Raw genomic sequence first — 26,349 nt, forward strand, 5'->3', positions numbered from 1 at the left:
ACCGCTTGGACCACCCTCCCGGCTCAGTCAGCACCAACGCCCTGCGACCAAGGACCGCTATTATTTCCCCCTCTATGCTAGTGTTATCCATAACATCCTTTGCACTTGCAAGCACAACTTGTGCTGCACGAGACGCGGTCGCACTTGACGCTGAAGAAGCACGAAACGACACGGGCCTGTCCGGCCGGAGCAAAATGCTCAGGGTCTGCGATTGCGCCGCAGCGATGCTGCGTGGTGCGCACGTCGCCATTGTATTATGCAGTTTCTATGAGCTTGCTTTGACGACGGTGTGTGCAGTCACGGATGCAGGTTGACTCGTAAGCAAACCGTGCGCCGTTCAATCCATGCAGATGCAGCGGCGCGAGACATAGAGAAACCATTTCTACTGCTGTGTTCATAGCGCCTTGGCAAGAGTTTCTTGTCAAGCAACAACGAGCTGTTGCCAGCTACAACGCCAAAGCTTGACGCCAAACTCCACTCCACCAGCTCCGCTATTTTGGATCTCCCACTTCAACTTGCCCCCGTCACTAAAGTGAACTCGTCAATCGTCTAGAAAATTGTATATATTCAAAAACCGATGTCACTAAAAATCCCTGCGGGCCTTCGCGTTTAGTTTTCGCGGGAACATCCAAAAGCGAGTGAATCGTTCGGCCGCCGCCACTTCCTGCCGCCTGCACGATGAGTCCTCTGCCCCCTCCTGCGCCGTCGCCCTCGGACGAGGCGCCCAAGAAGAAGCGCCGCACGCTGCGCGACGCGGAGGCGGAGCTGGAGGCCTGTCGCAGCGCGCTGCAGGAGGCCAAGCGCAAGCTCGTGCTCACGGTGAGAGACCGACAATAATTGGTCTGTAGAGCTATTGATTAATTGAAAGAAGCTGGGTGTGTAGGCCCGGGAGAACGCCAAGATGAAGGTCTTGCTGATGAAGTACATTGAGAAGGACGACTCGCTGCTGTGCTCCAGCCAGCTCAGCGTCGCCGAGGTGCGAGCTATGCGGAATTGCATCCTGCTAAGTTTTATTTAAATTTATAACAAGTATTCTGTTGTGCAATGGACGCAGTCGAGTAGTCAGTCGACGACGAGTATGGTTCAGACCTCGTCGCCGGGGCCAAACTCTCCTCCGATAGCCGAGACGGACACGTCGGCGCTGTCGCAGTCTCCGCACGAGTACACGACTGCGGAAGAAGGAGAGAGCGAGGACAGCCTCTGGAACAGCGACTTCCAGCCCTGCGGCGACGGGTTCACGGAGCCCATCAGCCAGCTGAGCCAGATCAGTCAGGCCAGTCACTGGAGCGAGCTCAGCTCCACGTCCAATCTGGACGCCATCATTAACTTCCTTGAAACGCAGGACACTTCCGAGAGCAATCGGTACGGAAGCTGGTTTGGGGTTAGATGAGGGGGCAGTAGCGAGTCAGTAGCTCACCTCGCTGGTCTCTATGTATGCTACAGCATGGGGACGCTGCAGGCCGAGTACGCCAAGTTGAAGGAGCAGAAAACGGTGGTGCGCGTGGGTGTCGGTGTCATGCTCATGTCGAAGAAGCACCCGGGCTGCGTGCTCATCGGCCAGCGCAAGGGATCGCACGGCGAGGGCAAGGTTGCTCTGCCCGGCGGACACCTCGAGATGTACGAGAGCTGGGAGGAATGTGCGCTGCGAGAGGTCAAGGAGGAGACAGGTGCGTTAGGCGACCGCCATCTTGCACATGTACCCTCAAACTTGGTGGATCTAATTGAAGTGGTGCCGAGCAGACCTGGACCTGAAGGCGGCCAAGTTCGCGACCGTGACCAACGACCCGATGGAGGACGAGGGCAAGCACTACATCACGATCCTCATGCAGGCCGTCGTGGACGACGGGCAGACCGTCCGGAACATGGAGCCCAACAAGTGCGAGGGCTGGAGCTGGGTGCCCTGGGCCGACCTGCGCTCGCGCGACATGTTTACGCCGCTCTTGCACGTGACTCACAGTGAGTTCACACCCACCTTCGTCTACGAGTGAGCACTGGGATATGAACGCGGCGTTCCACCCTGAACAAGTTTTCTTCATGCGAAGCAGGAGACGAACTACCGGTAGCGAGTTGTCGTTGTTGAACAATGGTTGATAATTTACATGACGTTTTACTGATGGTACTGCTTTTTTCTTTCGGCCGCAAGCCGCTTTCTAACTAACTTTCTCCTGCATTTTTTAAGCTTGCATGGGCCACACGAGGGTGGCGTGGAATAGAACCCACACGATCGCTGCAACAATGACTGCGCGGACGATCATCAGCAGCACGCTGGCGTGGTGCCCGTCCTGGAACGGATCGACCACCAGCCACTTGACGCCGGTGCTCAACGCCGAGCCAGCAGAGGTCGCCTGCTCCGCCTTGCTCGGCTCAGTCTCGTCCAACTGCTCGGGGCTCTGCTCCACTTCATCCGAGGAGCGGCATACCATGTCGCCGCACAATCGCACGAACCGGAGCTGCAACGTCACGTACTGTGGCTCGCCAGCAGCGTTGGCTGCGTCGAACCTCTCCAACTGGATGTTGGTGCTGAACTCTGCGTCGTCCTTGAGGATGTCGGACACGACGAGCGCCGCCCCGGCCACCTTGACGGAGCGGAAGAAGGTGTGGTCCCAGAGCGAGATCTCCACCACATCGGCCATCTTCTGGGGCGGGATCTTCAACGGGATGTGGTTCCACTTGGGATTCGGGTCGCGCCGCATCACGGGGCTCTTCCATACGTATCCTGCTTCGGGGCACTGCAGGAGCACAAAAGGATTCACTGTCTTCCGCTTGCGAATGGGAGTGAGGCCTGTGCACGAGATCTCAGCCAATGTGAGCATCGGCATGACCATAGCACCTGCTGCCAGCGGCTGCACGGCGGCCTCGTTCTGACTGCTGCTGCTGCTACTGGACAGCCTCATGGTGGCGGCCGTAACTGCCGACATGGCCGCGCTGCTGTCAGCGGAGCTGTTGGACTTGAGTCGTCGACACCTCACCTTGACGGGCGGCGGCGTGCTGGCATTGTTGTTATCCGGGTCCCAGGTGTCACTGGCGTCTGATTCTCGGCTGAACTCACTTGAGCCCTCGTCGTCCGACATCCTCGTGCCGAAGGACAGCCGCAGAGGCGACGACTTACCGAAGTCCTGCGGGGTCTTGCCGCTCTTGGCGTCGGGCAGCGCAATGTGCGCGATCCGCACGATCGTGGCGCTGTTGGGCTTCCAGTCCAATACCTCCATGTACAGCGGGTCCTTGAACACGATGCCGTGCTCGTAGATGAACGTAGACTGGCACGCGCCTGAGCGCGTGGGGCAGCCCTTGACGTGCAGGTTGGAGCTGAGCTTGGTCATGCGCGCGCCCACGAGGTAGGCGAGCACGGCGGACTGGCCCTCGTGACGCGCGCCGTCCACGGACACGAGCGTCACGTCCTTGGCCAGGAACTGCAGGATCATGGCGGCGTCGTTCTTGCGGAAGGCGTGCGCGAAGCGCAGGTGGTTCATGAGCAGCTGCTCGACCTGCGGGGACGCGTCCGAGTCGCTGCCGTCGCTGGCGGATGAGTCGTAGCCCACGTCGTAGGCGGGCGACGGCGGGCGCGCCGGCGAGTCGTACGCGGCTGCGGCGTGTTTGCTATTGTTGTTGTTGTTACTGGGCTGCGGCATGGCGGCGGCGGTGGTGGGAACGGAGGAGCGGCGGCGTCTGTTTGGAGGAGGCGCGAGGCCCATGAGCGAGGGGTGCGAGGGAGGTTCGACACTGGGGGCTCGGTAGGGGTTCCGTGCGGTGCTGCGGCGAGGGTCGTACGGTCGCTCGCGGCGTTGCGTCTGTGGCGCCTTTTATAGGTCCGGCGCCGGCGTTTCCTGTCTGCGTCTGATTGAGGGCTTTGCGCGTGGGACTCTTACGCGCGCTGGTCTGTCCTGGTGAGCCTGTCCGTCTGGGGTCGGCGACACCTAGCACTGATCGAGTGAAGTGAAGCAAAGGCAGGTGGCGGGCAGCAGCAGCACGTGGGTTCACTCTTTGAGCTGCGGCTGACCTGGCAAAAGCGCGAATGAGAGAACAACGAAGGGATAAAACGGGTGGGAGCAGTGGCCAATCGATGCGCTTGATACTGATTATTGCAGCGCGGCTAGGGTTGTGCGCAATGATTACCCACGGCCGATCCGGCAACTCTGGCCGCCCCACCGCCGTCAACCATCGCTCGGCAAATATGGAGCCCAGCGCTCGCGGCGCCCCCATTACTCGAGGCTGAGCTGCGGCGCTGCCGTCGCCGTTGCCCCCGTTGCCTTTTATCTTCCACGCTATATTGGCCACAGCTGCTGCTGGCCAGCCGATCGCCACGTCGACAGTCTGTTTGACGCAGCGTTATGTGGGGATCCCGCTCTCTGCGCGGCGGTAGGGCTCGGCCCAGCAGCAGCGGCAACACCACCAGCGACGGCGGCTACGGGGTTCCAGTCAAACGAGCGGCACGTGCTCGCCTCGCCGAGAAGAGAGCTGTCCTGGCCGTGTGACGGGTCTGCAACTGCCGGTCAGACCTGCTTGCATCACCAGGACAGCGGCGGCGGTGACGGAGTACAGACAGCGAGCGATACCGACAGCAACGAACCAGCAGCGCCGAGCAGACCGAGGCGCGACAAGCTTGCCGGCGCTGAGACCGCGCGCACAGTGGCACCGAGAATGGTGGTGGGTATTAAAAAAACTTGTGCGGTGCCGGTGGGGTTGTTGACTCCATTTTTGCAGCGCCGGGGCATATTATTACCCATGACCCGGCGCCGTCAACAGCAGCGCCGGAGGCGCCGCCGCCACACATTGTGCGCAATGCTTGGCTCGATGACGGCATGCAGCACGGCCGTGAGCTCGATGCCCACGGCGCGGGAGCTGCGACTTTTGTCCGGTTCCATCGCGAGTTAGACTCCGTTTTAGCAAAAGTACCCTAAAAACTAGGTCGGTGGGGTTATCCTCGCTGGATTGCGCCCGTCGCGCGGCCTCCCATTGGCCAAAACGCGTCGCATCGCCCTGCTTGCTCCACTTTGCAGAAGCCACCCATTTTGCTGACCCCCACCCAGCACGCGTCCATGCTTGCTTGACTGGCGCTGGCCTGCTGGCCTGAACGTGGCGCGGCGAAGACAGTTCATCGCCACCGCAAAGCAAGCAAGCTCCGGAAGGCGCCAGACCTGGCACTTCGTGGCAGTCATCGCTGGCTGCGCGTTTGGGATCACCACGCCATTTTTGGGTCCGCAAAGCCAAAGCCAAGAGCCGGTGAAGATCGGACCTTCAAGATCAGGCGCAGCCAAATGCGCGCGAAGTACCACGTGCGACGCAGCGAAAAAATTCGGTCCGGGCGAATGACAACAGAGGTACAGGCGTCCCCGGCCTATTCGCCACAGTGGTACTTATGATGTTTGCGAATCAACAAGATTCACGCGGTCTGAACATAAATGAGTATGTACTGACTTACTAAAAGCTTAGCTCAAGAATACTGGAGGTATTCCCGCAATGTGCCACTTGTCGCAGTAGGTCTCGCTGTACACTCATCTAAATCAATATGCTTGCAGAAGTAGCGCGCAAATCTTGAGAGCTTGTTGTACTTCCTGTGCGAGGTACATTAAAATATACAGCCAGGACCAGCCCGGGGACGTCTGAATGAAGTCGAAGCTTAAATGCCAAACGTGTATGCAGCGAGTACCCTAGCCTTTACCGATAGAATAAATATTACCGCATACATGTTTGGTCAAACTAGGGCCCCGCAAAGGCTGGGATAGGAGGCTTTTGGGATAAACTCCTATATTACTTTTTTTTACGACCCACAGTCATCTCCTGCGCCTACTTCGCAGCCGCAGCATCTGCCCGGCCATTCACCTCAACGGCCAAGATGCAAGATACGACTAGGCAGTAATTATACACAGTAATGAAACGAACCTTGCTCGAGATCTAGCTCGTGGAGAAATGAAAATGCTTGCATTTTGTATGCTACTAAAGTGCTGTCATCGCTCCATCCGATTCGATATATGCTACTGACCCATACCGGTTCAAACTGCCCACGCATATAAACCTTTTGTAGGCCCAGTGCGGCACCGGGGTCATACCGGTTTCTGGAAATGTACCAGTTGGGTGTCAAGAGAGGTCATATTTTGACTTGACGTACCACGGATATAATCCTATTAGGGGGAGTCGAACCTGGCAAAAAACGTGCTGATTTTTAGGGCGATTTGATGTTGATTATTTCGGCGAAATCTTGTTGATTTTCAAAATCAACCACCTCCGGAGGTGGTTGATTTGAAAAATCATCATGATGATTTCGAACTTCAAGTGGTACCGCTTGCTGTTCCCTCCTCGACCTCTGATACAATTTCAGCTGTTTTTGAAGTCCCTCCTCAACTAGAAATTGTTGTGTATGTGTTTAGGCAAGTTTTCACACGAATCCTCTCCAAATAAACATGTTCACTATCACTATAAACAAGTTTTAGATGTTAACTCGCGATGATGGAGACGTTGTGAGCTGCTGGACAGTGTTTCGTTGGAGTCGGCCATTGCTAGGTATAAAGCTGAATATAAGAAGATATATATGCACTAAGCAAGAGCCTGCGCGTGCTGGCGAAAAAGGAAGTGATACTTCGCTGTTTCCACCAACTACATGCGAAAACTGAGAGTGAGTACCCTACTTTGATTTGTTGATTTTTGGGGCAGAACGTTGCTGATTATTCGGCCCCTTCTCTGATGATATTTTTGTCGCCATTTTTAAGGTTCGACTCCCCCTATTTGGTCTGCGATAGCAGCACTAACGTTGCTTCCTATCCCAGTATAACATTTCAATCACACGGCGAAGAATATGTATGTTGGGCTGAGGGTGTCATACAGCGTGGCCCGGCGGCTTTCGTTGCCGCTTGCATGTCTGTTGGATGGGCTCTTGTAGCCCGCAACCACTGCATCGGTAGATGTGTGCCCCTTCCTCGCCGCTGCTGCGAGTCCTTTTGGTCTTTGAACGACTGCGCCGCACTGCGAGCCGCCACAGCGTCCATCTCAAGGTCTTGGTCCAGTGGAAAACGCACATTCTTTCTCATGAAAGCGAGCGAGTACGATGACAACTTGTATATGTCATCGATGTACTGGGGTACCGCGTCAAGCTGTTTGAGGAATGCAGTCATGTACTGGTAGGGTAGTCTGTACGGGTAGTTGCAGACGCGTGTGCAGTGGGTTTCCTCCAGGTTAACTCGGTGTTGGACACGCATAGAGAGCTGGCCATTGCGCACGGAGCTGATGTGTGGAGACGAATTCTGAACACGTTAATAGTTGGTATCCTTGTGTGGCGTGTGTCGTACGGCACCTACTTTACGGGGCCACTTGCATTAAGCCAGCTTTCGCTGTTAGAATGAGCGGGAAGTCGGTTTTGTTGCCATTTGGTGCTTGCTTTGCTCGGCTTCGGCGGTCGTGCTGATCTCGACACCACCGGAGCGAGGGTTCGTTGGGCAACACAATGGAGGCTGCGTGTGGAGAAACCTTCATCCGACGTGATGCCGGCGGCGTTGGCAGTACCTCAGTGTTGTCTGAACATCTCTACCTAACTAGCAGATAGTCGTTTGCGTTGCTGCGCATGGTTGCCGTGGATGAGCATGCCGTCCGTAGGTACACTACCTTCCAGCACTGCATAGGAATGCATTTTGTGTCACTTGGAGCCCTCCACAACCGCATCATGCGTCCTCTTGATCATCATCTCGGGAGAGATAGGTTCCATCGTGGCCAACTCCACTGGGAACTTGAGCTTCGTCAGATCCACCGACATAACCAGCGCCGTTCGGTCCCCTTGTGAGTTGAGCTCGATAGTGTCTCCGGCACTTCGTTTTCGTAGCGCTGTCGGCTGGCTGAGAGAGCGACCATGACGACGTGCACTCGGCGCTGAGTTGCAGTGTATGCACCAAGAGGTAAGGAACATGCAGGGCGGAGTTTGCGGGGAGGATGTCTGGCGTCATACACCTTCATACACCTTCAGTCACTTTTAAGGCCAGTCTCACATCTCTCCAGTCAATACATACACATACCGTCACAAATACACATCTTTGGCATTTAAGTTTCGATTTCATCGGGCGAATCACTTGAAGCGATTGTCCGCTTGAAGTGGTCTCCGCTGGGGGGCGAGCTTCAAGCGCTGCTTGCTCCGCGGCGGCGGTGCGCACGGGCAGCGTCATCGCTTTTACCATCGATTGCGCCGGCGATTATTCCAACGGAGCAGCAAATCGTGACGCTGCAAAGTGGAGCTCTCCTGTGTTGCTTTTGCGAGTCACGGTGCTTTCTTGCCCTGCATTGGCGACCAGCGAAGCAGTCACGGCAGACGCCAGCGCTCGCAAGTCTAGCGCTCCGTATGAATGCAGTCGCGTCGAGCCTACAAAGCCCAGAGCGAGCACAGCGCTCTCTCCTCCACTGAACGACCGATGGGCCTCTCCACGAGCCGGGTGCTTCGCGCTCGCACGTGAGCCGGCCGCCGCCGCTTTGTTGGTCGACAATGACACGCTCGCCGCGATTCAGTCTCGGGGAATCCAGCGGCGATCGATCAATCAAACGGTGGCGATCCAGAGCGCGGGCTCCTTGCACCACCTGCCGAGCACGCATTTCAGCGGGGCTGCAACAGGGGCGCTGTTTACCAGTCTCCCGTGGCTCGGGTGAATGCCCGGCGATCACATCAACTTCGCGACTTTCGTCCGCTAGCTTGCCGCAACTACCATTGAGCGGCCACATGGGGTCCTCCATTTCCCACTGCGCCACGACCTCAGGCGGGACGCCGGCCACCAAGTTCGACTTCATCGTGCGGAACGCACGAACGCCGTGGGGAAGTACGGCACCACGTCTTCGATGGGCGTGGCGGCCGGCCAGATCCGGTCGCACAGCAGGCGGCGGTAGTTGAGGTCGCCCTTGATGACCACCAGCGTCGCCTCTCGGGCCAGCCGCGCGTGGAGCTCCGCCGGCAGCTCGTGGAAGAACAGGTAGCGATTCCAGGCGATGTCATCTCGAATCACGAGCTGCTCGTTGCGGACGTACTCGGCGAGCCGCGCGCCCAGGACCTGCACCTCCGGCGTGCGTGTCGAGCGCTGCATCTCGGCGATGTGTTCATGGACATCGGAGACGATCGCGTCCGACACGAACATGGGCTCCGCTTTGACGTTCATGGTCACCTTGCCGCACCAGTTGTGCGTCAGCAAGTGGTCGGCCATTGCCAGGTCCAGCAGCATCTCCGTGCCGCTGTTGTCGTTGATGTACTCGACGCCCAGACGCTTGGCGTCGCCAGCCTCGCGGGCCTTCTGCTCCAAGTACGAGATCACTCGGTCGCTGTGGTCTACGAGCAGTATGTCGTCGTCGAAGTCCAACGAGGCGTCGGCACCACTGACCTCCTCCTTGACGTCCTTGTTGCAGCCATCGGCCATGTTGCCCCAGAGGCAGAGCTTCATGAACCGCTTGAGCTGGTCGTGGTGGCTTTCCGAGCTCGGCTCCTCCTGAGCCGAGAGGTCGACAGCCGTCTGCAGCAGTCGCCAGGGCGTGTCCTTCGCCAGCTCCGCCACCTTCCTACAGACAACCACAAACTACTGTTAGTCACCGCAGCCTACCACTACAAGCTCGTAAAGACGTACGAAGGCCGGAACGGGTCGATGCCTGTCGTGTAGTACTCGGTCAGCAGCAGGATGAGGTGGAACATGTAGTGTTCACTCAGAAACCAGGGCGCGTTCTGCCACGTGTAGTCTTTGCCGGCCAGCAGCGCCTCCCACTCGGAGCTGGTGCTGGACTTGGCGGCTTGCTCGGGGTACTGCGAGGGCAGCGGGATCTTGGCGTCGTTGATCATGTCGCTCTCCAGCTGCAGCAGGCGCTGGCACTGCTTTTCGGAGCAGCTCTCTCGGTTCATGGCCACGCAGTCGCGGACGAGCTCCGGCATGCGAGACTTGTACGTGGCATCGACGAAGGTGTCCGTTGGCACGTTGGTGGAGTGCGGCCGTTGCTGCTGCAGGAGTGCGAGGAATTCGGCCGACATGGCGCTGGAGATCGGGCTGCGGGTGCGCGTGCGCGGTACGAGGGGAAAGTGCTTGTGAGCCGAGCTGACTCATGGTGCTGCCCTGCTCTCATGCGGCATGGTGCCGGCATCTCTGCACGACTGCAAAGGTGGATAATCGCTACCGTAGTTTGGACTGAAAACGCACAATCCAGCCGTGCCAACCTGCACTTGCACACGCGTCGAATGCTCGCAGCAAATGTCGGTCGAGGACGCCTCGTAAACTGCGCGCCATCGTTGCTATTCTCGCCTCCTTCGGCAGCTATGGCTGGGATCTGACCTGTGGCCTACGACCAGGAGGGCTGCAACACGTTGAAGTTGTCCGGAATGACTCATTCGGCTACATGGCTACACCATTGACACCCCAGCCAAGCGTGAGTCAGTTCACTCGTCATTCTACCTTCGACGCCGCAGACCTCGCTCCATGGCCGACGAATCTCCTTGCGATGCCGTCAGGGCGGAGGCCGCTCGGGTCACCGACGCACTGTGCATGCTGGTGGGCCAGAGTCTATCGGAGAAGCAGAGCTCCATCATCAAGGAGGCCGTGAGCGAGCTGCTGGCCACCACCAAGCAGATGCAGGACGAGCACCACGCAGCCATCGCCGAGATGAAGACCGAGCAGCAGACAGCCCTGGCCGACCTCAAGGCGCACCACGCAGCCGCTGTCGCGGACATGGCGGAGAAGTGGGACGCCTGGGAGACCGCCATCTTGACCGAGGTGCAGTTCCTGCGGGACGAACTCAAGGAGCGAGGAGCCCCGCAGGTCAAGAAGCAGCAGAGCTCACCCAACTCAAGCTCGAGGAACCTTCAGAGTGCACGAAGGTCCCCGAAACTCGGTCGTGGTCGAAGTCGCAGCCCCAGTCGCCGCCACCGCAGTCGGAGTCGTAGCTGGGGGTCGCCACCACGCTCTCGCGCGAAGAACTACGTCAGCCCGAGCCACTCGAGCCAGCGCCGCTCCGCGAACTCGACGACGTCGCCCAAGCACCGACGCAACTCAACCTACCGACACTAGCAAACCGGCAGCACAGCTCCACAACGCATGCGATGCACACTCTTTAACTCATTAACGCAGCTCACTTTTGATCGTTTACGCCCAGTGCAGTCGTCTACGTACTTCTTCAAGTTCCCGTTAGTCGGTATCGCGTGTTCTTAGTCACCTTTGTAATCCACGGACGCCTAGTACGACTTCTTGAAGGCGAGGACCTGGTACAGACCAGCGATTTCCCACTCGGCGTCCGAGATCGAACCGCGGATGTTGGTCACGTGCATCTTCTCCAGCAGCGTCCGGTTGCGGTCCTGATCCTTGCGCTGCTGGATGAAGCGGTGGAAGTTCTGCTTCAACAGCAGCTCGAAGCCGTGTTCGCGCAGAAGCTTGGCCAACAAATCGTCCGGCACGAGGTACTCGGGCAGGTCGACGGCTTGGCCGCCGCCTCCTTCAGCGTTCTCCTCGACGCGATCGCGCAGCGTGAAGTTGTAACGCAGACCGAAGGAACCTTCCGAGGCCGCATCCGGTCCGGATAGCTGCGCGCGCGTAGCTGCGTCGAAGCGGATGCAGCACACCTCGCGCTTCTTCTCGTCCACGATGCTGACGTCAGGTTTATTTGCTTCCTGGTCCTCCTTCTCTGCCTCGGGTGGCCGCAGGCCTTGGTAGTACTTCATCAGCAGCTTGTTCGGGTCGACGGTCGTAGCAATCAGCACGCCTCCATCTGCTAGCAGCTCGTGCACTGTGGAGAAGAAGCGGTTTGCGCGCTGGGCGTCGCCGAACATGTAGTGGAAGGAGAATTGCACCGACACGATGTTGAAGTTGCCAATCGCAGAGGTTGGCAGCGGCACCGCGTCGTGCCAACCTTCGTGCTCACTCCAGCAGTGCATCTCGTCGCGCAGCAGGTCCACGACTCCCAAGTCTCCCTGAATAAACTGCACTTCGGTCTTCTTCCTGTCCCGATCTCCTCCACCCCCTCTTCCCCCGCGCGAGAACGACGTGTACCGCTCCACCGCGTCCTCCAGCGACTTCTGGGCGATGTCCACGCCCACATACATGGCCAGGTTGCGTTTGGTCCACTTCATCAGGTCTCCACCCTTGCCACAGGCCAAGTCCAGCACTCGGTCTCCTTCCCGTCGCGAGTACTCGTTGATCAGGATGGACTTGACCCAGTTATTCAGCGCGCGCATGTGGAACAACAAACTGTCCGCTCGGTCGCTCTGCGCGCTCCGCTGCAGTTGGTTGTAGAAGGCGGCGGCAGCGTCCGGGTCTTTCTCCCGCTCCCTCTCCCCGTTGTCGTCGCCGTAGTCCCTCGACATGGCGTCGTACGACCTCTTGGCGCCGTAGCCTCTGTCCTCGCTCCGCTGCGGCCGCTCCGGAGACGACATCAAGTTGGAGATATGCATGGTCCTCGCCGGCTGTGACGTTGGCGCCCTCGGAGAAGCCTCATCTGCGTCGAAAACACCCAAATGCAACAGTAAATAGCGAAGTTAGGCGCTAGAACACCACCAAACAGCCCAAAAAGTGGTAGAATCACTACCTTGAGACTGCTCCGCTCCGAGCGCGGGCGGCCCGGGGCTCAGCAGGTCCATGAGTGAGTTGGATTTCTTGCGCACGAGCCGCGGCGGCTCGCCGGAGTCCGGGCGAGCGTGGCCACTGGGCGAGTCGGAGCTCCGCGGGGCCCGCGGCGAGTCGTAGGACGGCGCCGGCACGGGCAGCGGCTCGGGAGACGCGACGTCATTGGCGGGCGGGGACGGTGGCGACGGGCTCGCGGCCGCGCGCAGCACGGGCTTGTCATACGAGATGGTGGCGTTCTTGTCGCGCACGTGGAAGTAGAAGCGGCGGCCGTCGCGGTCGAACTGGTGCGACCAGCCGCGCGGCAGCTCGTCGTCCGCCCAGTAGACCTTCTTGGTCTGCGCGTTGTAGTAGTACGGCATGTTCTTGGAGCGCGACATGAGCACCTCCCACTCGGGCGGCAGCGGCTCCTCCGACACCTCGAGCGTGCCCATTGCTACTGCCACTGGAGAGCTCTTGACTTTGGCAATACCGGTACAATGCATGGGCTGTACCACTCGTGTGGTATGGTGTACCACTCTGTTGCAAGGCCTAACATAATGACTACAGTCTAGATCAGGTCGATTAGGCCTAGGTTAGGCCAAGTTGAAGTGTATGTATACCAAGCTTATTCTTGCATCAAGGGAGCCGACACTCCTGGATCGTGCCGCGCGTACCATTGATCCCCCACTTTGGGTCCTCCTTCTCCAGCCTCGCCACCACGTCAGCAGGGATGCCCACCACGGGGTCCGACTTGAGCGTTCGGAATGACACAAAAGCCGTGGGGAAGTACGGCACAGCCTCGTCCACAGGCGTCGACGGCGGCCACAGTCGGTCGCCCAGCAGACGACGACAGTTCAGGTCGCCCTTGATGATCACCAGCGTCGCCTCACGCGCCAGGGGAGTCTGCACCTCAATAGACATCTCTCAGTAGTGCGTGTAGCGGTTCCAGAAGATGTCGGGGCGGATCACCAGCTGCTCCTTCTCGATATACTCACTTAACCGCTTGCCAAGAGCTCGCACCTCAGGGGTACGCGTCGGACGCTGCATCTCTTCAATGTGCTCGAGCACGTCGGCGGGCGTCGCATCCGACACGTAGACGGGTTCTGCCTTGGCATTGAGCGTCACCTTGCCGCACCATTCGTGAACGAGCAAGTGGTCTGCCAGCGCGAGGTCGAGCAAGATCTCAGTGCCGCTGTTGTCGTTGATGTACTGGATCCCGAGCTTTTTGGCGTCCCCGAACTCGCGAGCCTTGGCCTCTAGGTAGGTGATGACCTTGCCACTGCACGTTCCTCGCACACCTGCAGCAGCACGAAGAAATCCTCACCAATGTACCGGGGCCGTACGTCAACGAGGCGTACACGTCACGCATGCCCGAGCTCATACGCGATTGCTTGGTCGACAGCCACAAGAGCTTCTCGAAGGAGCAGTGCCAGCGTCTACTGAAGCTGGCCGACGACCTGGCTTGCGATGCTGAGATCCCGCTGCCATCTCAGTTCGCTGAGCAAGCGGCCAAGTCCCGCACCAGAGCTGAATGGGAGACTTTGTTGGCTGGCAAGGGCTACACCTGGCAGAACTCGCCATGGTTTCTGAGCGAGCTCTACATGTACTACCTCGTGCTCGTGCTGACCGACTACTACACAACGGGGATCGACCCGTTCCACGCATCGTACATGGTAACCATGACTTGGAAGTCAGGATTACGGGACGGGTTACGGGATACTGAGCTCCACACCTTCTACGAGCCCGAGCCCGAGCCCGTCAACTTCAAAAGTGGGCTCCCCCTAATACGAGAGCCAAAAGTCGCACAAAATGGGCTCCCTCATGGTAAGTACGAGATCAAGGAGCCCTGGTTCGGGCTCCCCATTGGCTGCTCCCAAAAATTAGCTTCAAATCTATGACGGGCTCTTCATAGTAATATCTGATTGGCCAATTTTACCTAGACTTAAGGCGAGCAGATGCGCCACGCTAGAAGATCGAGCTCAAAGATCACCACACTAGAAGATCTCGCGCCGCTCATATGTGTACAGCCACTCCGAGGCCACCCCAGCGTCGCCGATCGTCCTTCCTTTTCGTTTCAAGGTGAGGTTCCATTTGAGTCTAGTATTCCTAACGACCATCAAATGCCCGTCATTCGACGCAGTTAAGTCGCCGAACGCTGTGCTGGTTACATGTAGCACCAGCATATGCACGACTGTTACAGTGTGCCCTCTGGATCGTCCTTCCTTCCCCTCAAGGAGAAGCCCTCTTTCCTATGCCTTTTCAGGTTAGAACCTGGAGATACTTCAATGACGGCCAATCATCAGCGAGATATTTAACAGGGAGCCCTTAACGAGGGCTCACAGGGCTCGTAGAAGGTGTGCTGAGCGCTTTGCAGCAAAATCTGCACTCTCTTGTGAACACTTGGCTCGATACCTGCTTGCACACGGATCTCTCTCGATCGGGCATGCACATGTACTTGGGCGGCAGCGCTCTGACCAATAACACCGAAGTAGCGTGACTCCAGCTTGCCCACGACGCGCATCCCACAAGAGTGATGCTAAACCTAGGAACCAGTTAGTTTTCTTTCGCAACTTCTTTTGAACGTGTTTTGCGGGGGAAGAAGTTGCCTAGAGACCTGAAATCGTCAAAATTGCCGTGGGACTCGATACAAGATGCAGTCGACGCTATCGACTCGGTCCACCACTGTGCCGGTACTGATGTTCACGACCAAAGCCAGCGCTTACGACACAGCTGGCAAAGCCCCTGTGCAAGCAAGGACAAACCACAGTTCGAGTTCTTCTTCGCTCATGCGCAAGCCTCGCCACCGAAACTCAACGCGGGATCGCGAGAAGGCAGAGCTCTCTACGCTGAGGGGGCTCGTCCCCGAGCTGGAGGCCCACTTAGCGGTGCTGCGTCACGGGGAACCGCCCCAAACGGGGTCGAGATCAGCGTGGCGGTGCTTCTCCGAGCGCCAAGCCCGCGCCCGACAAACAGCAGAGTGCACTAACCGAGTGCTCAATGGTCAGGTGCAGAGCAACGCCGACTGGATCCAGCGCCTCTGGGAGCTCCTGTGCGAGAAGCGACGGGCTGTCGAGGCCTCCAGCCTCAGAAGGATTGCAGCGCTGCAGCAGAAAGCCGAGGACGACCTGGTCTCAAGCAACTGGCACAGGCGGCGGTCCCCCAATTACCGACCGTGTTCGCGGCAAACGGCGTTCGGCTTCTGCATGGAGACGACCTGGAGCGAGACTTATGGTCTAACGTGCAAACGGGGGATTCCCAGTCCACCTTGGTCTGTGTACGCCGCGTGCCCTTCGATATGCACTCGACGTCGGCGGCAATTTGGACGACCCTCTCGTGTCCGGACAGGAGCTTTGCGTCGGAGGAGAACTCAGCCCACGACGTCACGCCAGTCGCTCGTGTGCTAGAGCGATCTCCAAGTACCTGCGCGATGAAGTTCCAGGGGGCGACAGAAGTGAAACCCGGTGAGTTGACGCCTCTCAACTACCACGCCGTCGTCCGGCAGTCCTTCTTCGAGCTCGCGGATCGAGGCATTTCGCACTGCGATACATTGTGGGCTGCCGTGACGCGAAGTCCGAAGGGTGGCTTGGAATCGACCGTCACGGTTGTGTGCCAGTCTCAAGCGGAAGCGGGGGCTCAAGCAAAGGGTGCGAGCAACTTGTTAGTCTCGATCATGACAGCGACCGATGCGTGCGTTGAAAGCATCCTTTCGAGCGCGGACAACATTTTGTTCGAGGAGAACTGAGTGGATCATCACGCCCAAGCCATAGCAACGAGGAAACATTAGTGCAGTCCATCGATGTCTAGACAGCAAACTCTATATTGCAGAACAAACAAAAATGCGTTCGAAAGGTTCATTTCCAAGCGCTTATGGGAAGATCCTTCTCCTTCTCTCTAGGGATCGGTGCTCTTGCTTAGATGACCACCTTCGGGTCCTGCTTCACGGCCTCGAGCAGCTCCTGCGCCGTGCGCAAGTGGACATTAGGGAAATGCTCAGCTTGGTCGCGCTTGACCTTTTCCTGGTCGAGCGTGCACCTTCCAGACGGCACGAGCTGCTCGTGTCGTGACGAGCATCTTGAATTCGGCCACAAGCGCGGAGAAGTGCGACTCCTTCTTCTTGAGCGCCTCCTGGATCTCGTTCACTGGCTCGAAGGACACCTTGAGGTCGGGCATTCCGCCCTCCGTCTTCACCAGCTCGGCGAGTTGCAGCCACGCCGTCTCCATGTCTTGCACGTACGTGTACGGACGCCACTTGTTGGGGCTTTTCTGTAGCTCCGCGACCGCCTTGGTCATATCACGCGCACTGGTGGTCGAGAACACGTCGTTGCCCGTGCCAGGGATGTTCATCGTCCGCGCGCTCAGATCGAGCGGGTGGAGAGTACCGAGGTCCGGTGGTTTCGGCTGGCACTCGGGACGATGTACACCCGAGCGAGACGAACGTCCCGGAGCGCCTTCTTCAGCGGCGCATTGTGGCTGTCCATGTTCTCTTCGTCTTCGGAGAAGTCCTCCGCGTTGCCACCGTACTCCGCTGGGATGAAGCGCTTGCATTTGGGTGTCTGCTTGCACGCTTCAAGCAGCTTCAAGTGGGTGTCGGCGCTCGGGTTTTTCATATCGAAGACCGTGCTCACGAGTGCGTCGCAGTCGTTGAACACTTCTGCGAGCTGCGCCACGGACGAGTAGTCGGTGACTCGCTGCTCCACGACGCCCTTCTTCCCGTCCAGGAAGTCCTTGTGCGAACGGGTCAGCACGACGATTTCGTGTCCAGCGGCAGGCAGCTCGTCGATGAAGTGCTTGGCGAATGAACCGGTTCCAACGATGGCGACGCGCATGCCTGGGAGGTGGATGCGGTGGATGTGGTTTTGAGAAAGAAAATTGAAGAGTGAGATCAAGTTTTGGCCGCATCGATGCAAGAGTCGAGCATTGGTGGACGCTGTGGGGCATCGCGGTGTGGTGACTAACCTTCTGGTGATCAGTCAACGCTACGTGCTCAAAACTGCAACGAGTGAAGCGGTGACTCATCTGTAGCCATGTCAAGGCTGTGTGTATTTTCAAGTAATATTCCACGCGCTCCTTCACTTCGCCCTTTATACACATACAGACTGCTCAACAAGTCCACGACTTGTCAGGCAAATGGCAACCTGCGAAAGAATTTGTTCGTGGCCCCCATAAAGATTCTTTTGAGAGCCGAAGGTATGGCAAGCTCCTCCCAGACCAAAGACATCAGCAGAGGAGCTCCACTGACTTCCGCAGACGTCTTGTGATTTGGAAAAGCAGAACTGGTATAATAACCGCACAGTGTACTCGAACCAGTGCCGCTCCATGCATCGATAGCTGAGGACTGCGGGTCTGTGGCTGCGAAGGAAAGCTCACAACCGATTTCGAGTTGCTGTGTTCAGTTCAAGACCATTCCAAGCCCAAAGCGAGCGCCATGGGAGTCTCCGCCGAGTTCCTCGCACTTGTGAACCAAGGAGAGGAGATCTACACCAACGTGCCCGGCACCTTCGCCAACGAGTCGTACCTCACGCGTCTCCCCGGCCTCGTGCGCGACTGCGTGGCCCACAACCGCGACCGCTTCTCGGAGCTGCAATGCCAGCGCCTGCTGCAGCTCGCCGACGACATGGTCAATGACGCAGTGATCCCGCTGCCGTCGCAGTACCCGGAGCAGTCAGCCAAGTCCCCCACGAGCGCTCACTGGGAGACTCTGCTGGCCGGCAAGGGCTACACGTGGCAGAACTCGCCGTGGTTCATGTGCGAGCAGTACATGTTCCACCTCGTGCTGCTGCTGGCCGAGTACTACTCGACGGGCATCGACCCGTTCCACCCGTCGAAGGTGGCAGAGCTGAAGGAGGACACGCCGTGGGCGTTGTTGCAGACAGCTGTGGGTCTGTCGGCCCAGGAGGAGGCGAGTTCCCAGAGCCACCACGACCAGCTGAAGCGGTTCATGAAGCTGTGTCTGTGGGGCAACAAGGCTGACGGATGCTACAAGGAGGTCAAGGATACCGTGAGTGGGGCTGATGCGTCCTTGGAGTTCGACGACGATTTGCTCCTGGTCGACCACAGCGACAAGGTCATCACCTACCTAGAGGCCAAGGCTCGCGAGTTCGGGGACGCCAAAAAGCTCGGGATCCAGTACATCAACGACAACAGCGGCACTGAGATCTTGCTCGACCTCGCGCTGGCAGACCACTTGCTCGTTCACGAATGGTGCGGCAAGGTGACGCTCAATGTCAAGGCAGAACCCGTCTACGTGTCGGATGCGACGCCCGCCGACGTGCTCGAGCATATTGAAGAGATGCAGCGTCCGACGCGTACCCCTGAGGTGCGAGCTCTTGGCAAGCGGTTAAGTGAGTTCATTGAGAAGGAGCAGCTGGTGATCCGCCCCGACATCTTCTGGAACCGCTACGCGTACTACTGGGAGATGCCTATTGAGCTGCAGACTCGCCTGGCGCGTGAGGCGACGCTGGTGATCATCAAGGGCGACCTGAACTGTCGTCGTCTGCTGGGCGACCGACTGTGGCCGCCGTCGACGCCTGTGGACGAGGCTGTGCCGTACTTCCCCACGGCTTTTGTGTCGTTCCGTACGCTCAAGTCAAACCACGTGGTGGGGATCCCTGCTGACGTGGTGGCGAGGCTGGAGAAGGAGGACCCAAAGTGGCGGTACAAAGGCAAGCGCGGCACGATCCAGAGCGTACTCACGCCTAACCCAGCGTCAGAATAACCGAGCTTTCATTGCTCTGCTACCTTCCTCGACTCTACACAAACTTTGTAATGCATACCAGGTAACAACTTATCGTGGGATAAACCATTTGCACACAACATCATCGAACACGTGAATCTCACTGTTGTCAACTCGATGGTGTCGCTCCACCTCGATTACCTCGGCAAACACAGCACAGACAGTCTACTTGGACAGCGAAGCCGGGGTCAGTACGCTCTGGATGGTTCCGCGCTTGCCGTTGTACCGCCACTTCGCGTCCTCCTTCTCCAGCTTGTCTACGATGTCTGCTGGGATGCCCACCACGGGGTTCGACTTGAGCGTACGGAACGACACGAAAGCCGTGGGGAAGTACGGCACAGCCTCGTCCACAGGCGTCGACGGCGGCCACAGACGATCTCCCAGCAGACGACGGTAGTTCAGATCGCCCTTGATGATCACCAGCGTCGCCTCACGCGCCAAGCGAGTCTGCAGCTCGACGGGCATCTCCCAGTAGTAGGTGTAGCGGTTCCAGAAGAGGTCAGGGCGCACCAACAACTGCTCGTTCATCACATAACCAGCCAGCCGCTTGCCCAAAGCCTGCACCTCCGGAGTACGCGTCTCCCGCTGCATCTCGGCAATGTGCTCGTGCACATCCGCAGGCGTCGCATCCGAAACGTACATGGGCTCAACCTTCACGTTCAGCGTCACCTTGCCGCACCAGCCATGAGACAGCAAGTGGTCGGCCAGCGCCAAATCCAGCAGCAGCTCGGTGCCGCTGTTGTCGTTGATGTACTGCACGCCCAAGCTCTTGGCGTCGCCGACCTCACGCGCCTTCTGCTCCAAGAACGAGATGACCTCGTCACTGTGGTCGACCAACAGCAGCTCATCATCAAACACAAGTGAGGCGCCAGCCCCACTCACGGTATCCTTGACCTCCTTGTAGCATCCGTCAGCCTTGTTGCCCCACAGACACAGCTTCATGAACCGCTTCAGCTGGTCGTGGTGGCTCTGGGAACTCGCCTCCTCCTGGGCCGACAGACCCACAGCTGTCTGCAACAACGCCCACGGCGTGTCCTCCTTCAGCTCTGCCACCTTCGACGGGTGGAACGGGTCGATGCCCGTCGAGTAGTACTCGGCCAGCAGCAGCACGAGGTGGAACATGTACTGCTCGCACATGAACCACGGCGAGTTCTGCCACGTGTAGCCCTTGCCGGCCAGCAGAGTCTCCCAGTGAGCGCTCGTGGGGGACTTGGCTGACTGCTCCGGGTACTGCGACGGCAGTGGGATCACTGCGTCATTGACCATGTCGTCGGCGAGCTGCAGCAGGCGCTGGCATTGCAGCTCCGAGAAGCGGTCGCGGTTGTGGGCCACGCAGTCGCGCACGAGGCCGGGGAGACGCGTGAGGTACGACTCGTTGGCGAAGGTGCCGGGCACGTTGGTGTAGATCTCTTCGAGCTGCTGCACGCGCGCGAGATACTCAGTCGAGGCGCTCATCGTGACGGTGTCTGGGATATGAGGGAAAAGCGATTGTGAGCTGTACCGCTCACTTTTTTAGGTGACGAAAGTGTTGATTGCTGTATACCTGTTGTTGACTCTTCTGTTGCTTTGGCGAGCTTTGATGTGTTAGCATCAGCCTTGAACGCAGCCTGCGATCACTATGAAGCGTGGATACTGACAACAAGCAAAAATGTGCAAAAGGCTCGAGTATTGTGAAGCGTCTTCATTCTGTTAATCAAGCCCCGCGTTTAAACGCGTCGCTGTCTACCGAACTACGACGCCTGGAGTGGATCAAGAAGTGCTAAGCTGCGTACCGCATAACTTATTTCTTCTTGGCGGCACCCTTGGCAGCCAGGTCCTTCTTGTTCACCGACTTGATGACACCGACGGCAACCGTCTGGCGCATGTCACGCACGGCGAAACGGCCCAAGGGCGGGTACTCCTGGAACGACTCGACGGTCATGGGCTTCGAGGGCTCGAGGATGACCATGCAGGCATCGCCCGACTTCACGAACTTGGGGGCAGTCTCGAGCACCTTGCCCGAGCGACGGTCCATCTTCTCCGTGATCTCTTTGAACTTGCAGGCAACGTGGGCCGTGTGGCAGTCCAGCACGGGCGAGTAGCCGTTGCCGATCTGGCCGGGGTGGTTCAGCACGATCACCTGGGCGGTGAAGTCCTGGGTGCCCTTGGCCGGGTCGTTCTTGGAGTCCGAGGCGACGTAGCCACGACGCAGCTCCTTCACCGACACGTTCTTGACGTTAAAGCCAACGTTGTCACCGGGGACGGCCTCCGGCAGGGACTCGTGGTGCATCTCAACGGACTTGACTTCCGTCGACAGGCCAACGGGGCCGAACGTGGCGACCATGCCAGGCTTGATGACACCGGTCTCCACACGGCCGACCGGTACCGTGCCGATACCGCCGATCTTGTACACGTCCTGGAGGGGCAGACGGAGGGGCTTGTCAAGCGGGCGCTTGGGCGGGTTCAGGTTGTCGAGAGCCTCAAGGAGGTAGGGGCCCTTGTACCACGGCATGTTGCCCGACTTCTCGATCATGTTGTCACCCTCCCAGCCGGAGATGGGCACAAACGGGATCTTGGCGGGCTTGTAGCCGACCTTCTTCAGGTACGTGGACACCTCGTTCTTGATCTCCTCGTAACGGGCCTGGCCGTACATGACCGACGAGTCGTCCATCTTGTTGATGGCGACGATCATCTGCTTCACACCCAGGGTGAAGGCAAGCAGAGCGTGCTCGCGCGTCTGGCCCTCCTTGGAGATACCAGCCTCGAACTCGCCCACACCCGAGGCGACCACCAGGATGGCGCAGTCGGCCTGCGAGGTGCCCGTGATCATGTTCTTGATGAAGTCACGGTGGCCAGGGGCGTCAATGACCGTGAAGAAGAACTTGGGGGACTCGAACTTCCACAGGGCAATGTCGATCGTGATACCGCGCTCGCGCTCGGCCTTCAGGTTGTCCAGCACCCAGGCGTACTTGAACGAGGTCTTGCCGAGCTCGGCAGCCTCCTTCTCGAACTTCTCGATGGTACGCTTGTCGATACCGCCGCACTTGTAGATCAGGTGACCGGTGGTGGTCGACTTGCCGGCGTCGACGTGGCCGATGACGACCAGCGAGATGTGCGTCTTTTCCTTGCCCATGGTTAACTGCGGAGACACAAGCGAGCGAGAGAGAGAAAGTTAGACGGCTGCGATCTTTCCTGCGGCCGGCGGCGGGGGCGCGAGCGCTTACCTTCTTCAAAGAAAATCTGAGAGTGAGGCTGGCGGAGGGCGGCGGCGGGGAGGATCTTTTCCCGCTGCTGCTTTCCTTGCCATTGAAAGCTCGCTCGCGCGTTTTCAGCCAATCCGCGGCAATGTCCCCACTTTCAGCCAATGGCGGGCGCGACGGCGCGACGCTTCCTGACCAGCGGTTTTTGCTGGCGGCGATTTTGTATGGGTTCATGATGTGGTGCACACCACGAGGTGACGACACGACCTTCACTCCCGCGAGCCGCTCAAGATTCGCCTGCGCTCACAGGGCTGCAAGTGTGCACACTTGGGTTGACTTTTCGCGCAGTTGGCGGCCGCCTAATGCGTGAAGGTGAGCGGGGCGACTCCGCTGGGGATCATATCAGGGCCTATATGTAGCCGCATGCTTGCAGGGCCTCTCCCCTCCGACGGCGGTATCCACCTGCGTATTTCCAGCCGGCCAATCAGCGCCGGCTGAAGCGATAAGATGCGCGCGGCGATGATGCTCGGCCGCTGCTGCAGCGCTGCGTCCTGGGCTGCCGCCCTTCCTTCGAGCCTGGTCGGGGCTGACGACTATGGCGATGGCGAGGGCAGCTTGTTGCGGCATATCCGCTCTTTATGCAAGTTGAAGCCGCCGCCCAATGTTAGCGCTCAACAGCTACGGCCTGGCCCCGCGAGCCAGCGGCAGCAGCAACAACGCCGCCCCGGAGCGCGTGACGCTGCCGCGCCTATGTGGCGCTGGGCTGCCTGCCGCGCGCGAGATCCGCTCGCTGGGCAAGCTGGACATCCTGGCGCGTAGGCCGGGCCACCCGCTGTTCCGCACCACGACGGGCTACGACTACGGGCGCTACCTGGACTTCCAGGACGTGGCCCTCAGCTGCCCCAAGTACGCGCGGCCCGCCGCCTTCACCAAGGAGTTCATCGCCGGCAACTACGCGGACAGCAGTCTGCTCTCGCTCGAGAACAGCCGGAGACGCTCCGAGAACTGGCAGCAGAAGATGGCGGTGCGCACCTCGCGGATGCGCGTCAAGTACGCCGAGCTGCAGCACGTGCTGGAGGAGAAGAGGGAGCTGCGCCGCATCGAGCGCGACCGGCGCCGCCACGAGATGGAGCTGCTGCGCTCCGCCGTGGTGCAGCTGCAGGCCAGGCTGCGCGGGTTCCTCACGCGGCGGACGATCTCCCAGGAGAAGCTCAAGCGTGACACGGAGGCCGCATTGTGCATCCAGCAAGCTAGTCGGGCACGCGCACGAGTCCGCGTTGCCAAGAAGGTGCTGGAAGCCAGGCGGCGAGAGAAGCAGGAGGTGTTCGTCGTCAAGATCCAGCGCGTCTGCCGGAGCTTTCTCCAGCACAAGCGCGCCAAGCGGCAGCTGATAAGTCTGCGCGAGGCCAAGCGACAAAAGGCTATCGACCTCGAGCACGAGGCTCTGCGTCAACGCGCTGGTGCAGCCAAGCAGATCCAGCGGCTGGTGCGAGGGCACCTTGCTCGGAAGGACCTCCATCGCCAGCCTTCTAGTGCCTCCAGCACAACGTCGGACAAAGATGACAAGGATGCGCTGCTCTCGATCAACGGGAGGATTCGCAGTCGCGGTGCGCGCCGGGTTATCGCTCAGATGCAACAAGTGCGGCGCAAGCACACCAAGGCCGCCGCACGTATCGCTGCTTTACCGCCTAAATAGTGCTGTTTCGAAGCTTCCTATCTAATGACGTATTAACCAAATCGAATTCTAGGCAATACGCATCATGCATTATGCCGCCTTGCGCGGCTCAGCTTCCCGTTCTACTACTACGTTCGACCATCTTGAAGCACGTTGACAGGCATGAGAGCTGCATTCTGCGTCTATTCGGTGTCGGAGCGCGGGAAGAAGCCGAGGATATCCTTAATGAGGATATTCCACACGACTTGCACGGCGACCTCGGCAACGATGAGCCATATCACGATCATTTCCAGCTTCGTGTCGTGCTGATGCGCGAGCTGCTGGCTAAGCACGTCCAGCCTGTAGCGTTCATCCACACATTAAGAAGTTAGCCGCTGTGCAAGTCGTACGAGAGGAACTGAATGTGTAAGGCGTACAGCTCGCGCAGGATATCCAGCCGCGTATTGAGGATCTGCACGCGGTTGTCCACGCTCAGGTACTTCATCACCTTCTTGTACAAAGGCTCGTATTCGTCGTCCTCCCAGAAGAAGTCCGGCTCGTCCAGCATGTCCGAGTTGAGGTTCACATCGCTCCGCTGCGCAGGAAAACAATCGAGCCTAAGATACATAATGCAGCTCAACGTTTGCAACTCTGTGGTCTTCTCTCTTACCTCGATAAATAACCGTCCGATGAGCTTGGAGATATCGCTCTGCGAGTACTGGATCGAGCCCGTGGCCGCAAGGTTCTGCGGCACGTGCTTCGTCTCACGGATGGCCTCCTCCACGCGCTCCTCAAACACGTCGAGTTTGGACGACTGCGCCATCGCAAAAGACACGGCCAGCTTCTCCGACGCGCGGTTGCTGCTGAGCGTGATCGCGTCGTTGCAGATGAGGCTCGCATCGCCATACGTGTAGTCCATGTCCTCCACTTCAACTTGCTTGACCGGGCCCACCGAGAATGCCCCCAGCGCCACCAGATGCGCCTGCTCCTCCGCTCTTGTCAGCCCCCAGAAGACCGCGCAACCCGTCCTGCAATAAAAGTAAGAAAACCTAGTGAGTCACCCAGCACCAATCCCTTCGACCTCTCAAGCACCAGCTTACGCGAAGTAGAAAGCGTCTTTCTGCTGGTATGGCACCGGAGCCCCCTCCCTGTCAAAAGTCAAACACAGTACACCACAATGTCAGATAAAGCTCCACAATAGCCAACGCACAGCACCACTGAATCCAACTAACGCAAGGTTTGGGGCCGGGGCGCAGCTCGAGTGGATCGCACCCATGTACATCTTGTGCCTCCAGCCGTCGGGGTGCAGCTCTCCACCCGGCAGCTGGCCCGTTTCCACTCGCTCAAGCCACTTGAGCAGCTTGAAGAGCTGCAGCTGGTCGCACGTGCAGTAGGCCGACACGCGCAGCTTGGGCGCGCTGGGCGGCTCCCTCAGCTGCTTCTTGATGGTGCGCATGCGCGAGCGGCGCGTCGTGTGGCTCACGGTGCCCGGCGCCGGCAGCGGCTTGGAGCGCTTGAACTTGCTGCGCGAGCCCAGGCCGTGCCAGTTGGCGCGCGGGATCTGGCGGAAGGCGTCGGGCGCCTGCTGGCGGTAACTGGTGGGCGAGAACTGCCGGTCCAGGTCGCTGAAGTCCTCGTGCTCGTCGCTGTCGTCGGCGCTGCTGCCGTCGCTGTCGGCGCCGAAGAAGCGCCGCGAGCCGTTGGACGCGCCCTCCTCCTCCTTGCGGTCGTACACGGCCGAGTCCGAATTGTAGTTTAGCGAGATGCTGCCGGACACGAGCAGTGGCGAGCTCTCATTCGCGGCCGGGTCGGCCAGCGACTGCGGTGGGCTGCGGCGACCTCGGGAGCTCATGGCTCTGGATGGCGACCGACTACTGGGCCGTTAATGAAGACGATCCAAAAAGCTACTTTCTAACTTAGCGCACTACGCTATAACTTCAACAAAAACGATACATATTTTGCGTCAAACAAAAGGATGCTCACGAACCATGATGGAGTTTTCGAGATAATCGCGTTTGAAGTTGACCAATCAAATTGCGTACCGGACCGGACATAAAAAAATTGAAAGTGAAAATCACGCGTAGAAAGCGGAAAGTACTTCAATTCGTATGCTATTAGCACGAAATTTCCGATAATGTGCAGCACGGAATTGAAGAAATATTGATGTAAAAAAACCTGGGGTTGGGTCCGGAAATGGAGATATTAGAGAGATTTCGGGATTCTCCTCGCCCTTGCATTACCCTCAAAGTCGTT

General features: G+C 58.7%; 11 protein-coding genes across 11 annotated transcripts; 4 read left to right on the forward strand and 7 right to left on the reverse strand.

Moving 5' to 3' along the window:
* Positions 1-1,405: 1,405 nt before the first annotated feature.
* Positions 1,406-3,959, reverse strand: PHYSODRAFT_285062 (hypothetical protein). The gene has a single exon (XM_009522243.1). The coding sequence runs from the start codon at positions 3,690-3,692 to the stop codon at positions 2,175-2,177; it is 1,518 nt and encodes a 505-aa protein (XP_009520538.1). The 5' UTR covers positions 3,693-3,959; the 3' UTR covers positions 1,406-2,174.
* Positions 3,960-8,510: 4,551 nt separating this feature from the next.
* Positions 8,511-9,973, reverse strand: PHYSODRAFT_250450 (hypothetical protein; the record flags this gene model as incomplete). The annotated part of the gene is made up of 4 exons (XM_009522244.1): positions 8,511-8,575; positions 8,598-8,751; positions 8,772-9,513; positions 9,579-9,973. The coding sequence occupies 4 exons, from the start codon at positions 9,971-9,973 to the stop codon at positions 8,511-8,513; spliced, it is 1,356 nt and encodes a 451-aa protein (XP_009520539.1).
* Positions 9,974-10,415: 442 nt separating this feature from the next.
* On the forward strand, positions 10,416-11,003 carry PHYSODRAFT_326305 (hypothetical protein; the record flags this gene model as incomplete). Its single annotated transcript, XM_009522245.1, has 1 exon — positions 10,416-11,003. The coding sequence occupies one exon, from the start codon at positions 10,416-10,418 to the stop codon at positions 11,001-11,003; it is 588 nt and encodes a 195-aa protein (XP_009520540.1).
* A 164-nt stretch (positions 11,004-11,167) lies between these two features.
* On the reverse strand, positions 11,168-12,982 carry PHYSODRAFT_311829 (hypothetical protein; the record flags this gene model as incomplete). The annotated part of the gene is made up of 2 exons (XM_009522246.1): positions 11,168-12,423; positions 12,514-12,982. 2 exons carry the CDS (start codon positions 12,980-12,982, stop codon positions 11,168-11,170), a joined length of 1,725 nt encoding a protein of 574 aa, XP_009520541.1.
* Positions 12,983-15,181: 2,199 nt separating this feature from the next.
* On the forward strand, positions 15,182-16,272 carry PHYSODRAFT_326307 (hypothetical protein; the record flags this gene model as incomplete). Its single annotated transcript, XM_009522247.1, has 2 exons — positions 15,182-15,598; positions 15,679-16,272. The coding sequence occupies 2 exons, from the start codon at positions 15,182-15,184 to the stop codon at positions 16,270-16,272; spliced, it is 1,011 nt and encodes a 336-aa protein (XP_009520542.1).
* A 169-nt stretch (positions 16,273-16,441) lies between these two features.
* Positions 16,442-17,356, reverse strand: PHYSODRAFT_250459 (hypothetical protein; the record flags this gene model as incomplete). Its single annotated transcript, XM_009522248.1, has 3 exons — positions 16,442-16,486; positions 16,563-16,928; positions 16,967-17,356. 3 exons carry the CDS (start codon positions 17,354-17,356, stop codon positions 16,442-16,444), a joined length of 801 nt encoding a protein of 266 aa, XP_009520543.1.
* Positions 17,357-17,955: 599 nt separating this feature from the next.
* PHYSODRAFT_326309 (hypothetical protein) lies at positions 17,956-19,245 on the forward strand (the record flags this gene model as incomplete). Its single annotated transcript, XM_009522249.1, has 1 exon — positions 17,956-19,245. The coding sequence occupies one exon, from the start codon at positions 17,956-17,958 to the stop codon at positions 19,243-19,245; it is 1,290 nt and encodes a 429-aa protein (XP_009520544.1).
* Positions 19,246-19,428: 183 nt separating this feature from the next.
* On the reverse strand, positions 19,429-20,718 carry PHYSODRAFT_484849 (hypothetical protein; the record flags this gene model as incomplete). The annotated part of the gene is made up of 1 exon (XM_009522250.1): positions 19,429-20,718. The coding sequence occupies one exon, from the start codon at positions 20,716-20,718 to the stop codon at positions 19,429-19,431; it is 1,290 nt and encodes a 429-aa protein (XP_009520545.1).
* A 207-nt stretch (positions 20,719-20,925) lies between these two features.
* On the reverse strand, positions 20,926-22,379 carry PHYSODRAFT_354062 (hypothetical protein). The gene has a single exon (XM_009522251.1). It carries the CDS (start codon positions 22,373-22,375, stop codon positions 21,044-21,046), a length of 1,332 nt encoding a protein of 443 aa, XP_009520546.1. The 5' UTR covers positions 22,376-22,379; the 3' UTR covers positions 20,926-21,043.
* Positions 22,380-23,103: 724 nt separating this feature from the next.
* On the forward strand, positions 23,104-24,138 carry PHYSODRAFT_480701 (hypothetical protein; the record flags this gene model as incomplete). Its single annotated transcript, XM_009522252.1, has 1 exon — positions 23,104-24,138. One exon carries the CDS (start codon positions 23,104-23,106, stop codon positions 24,136-24,138), a length of 1,035 nt encoding a protein of 344 aa, XP_009520547.1.
* Positions 24,139-24,299: 161 nt separating this feature from the next.
* Positions 24,300-25,948, reverse strand: PHYSODRAFT_482653 (hypothetical protein; the record flags this gene model as incomplete). Its single annotated transcript, XM_009522253.1, has 5 exons — positions 24,300-24,456; positions 24,534-24,691; positions 24,767-25,124; positions 25,197-25,244; positions 25,329-25,948. 5 exons carry the CDS (start codon positions 25,946-25,948, stop codon positions 24,300-24,302), a joined length of 1,341 nt encoding a protein of 446 aa, XP_009520548.1.
* Positions 25,949-26,349: the final 401 nt, after the last annotated feature.

This window comes from Phytophthora sojae, assembly GCF_000149755.1.
Source record: "Phytophthora sojae unplaced genomic scaffold PHYSOscaffold_2, whole genome shotgun sequence".
NCBI classification, from domain to species: Eukaryota; Oomycota; class Peronosporomycetes; order Peronosporales; family Peronosporaceae; genus Phytophthora; species Phytophthora sojae.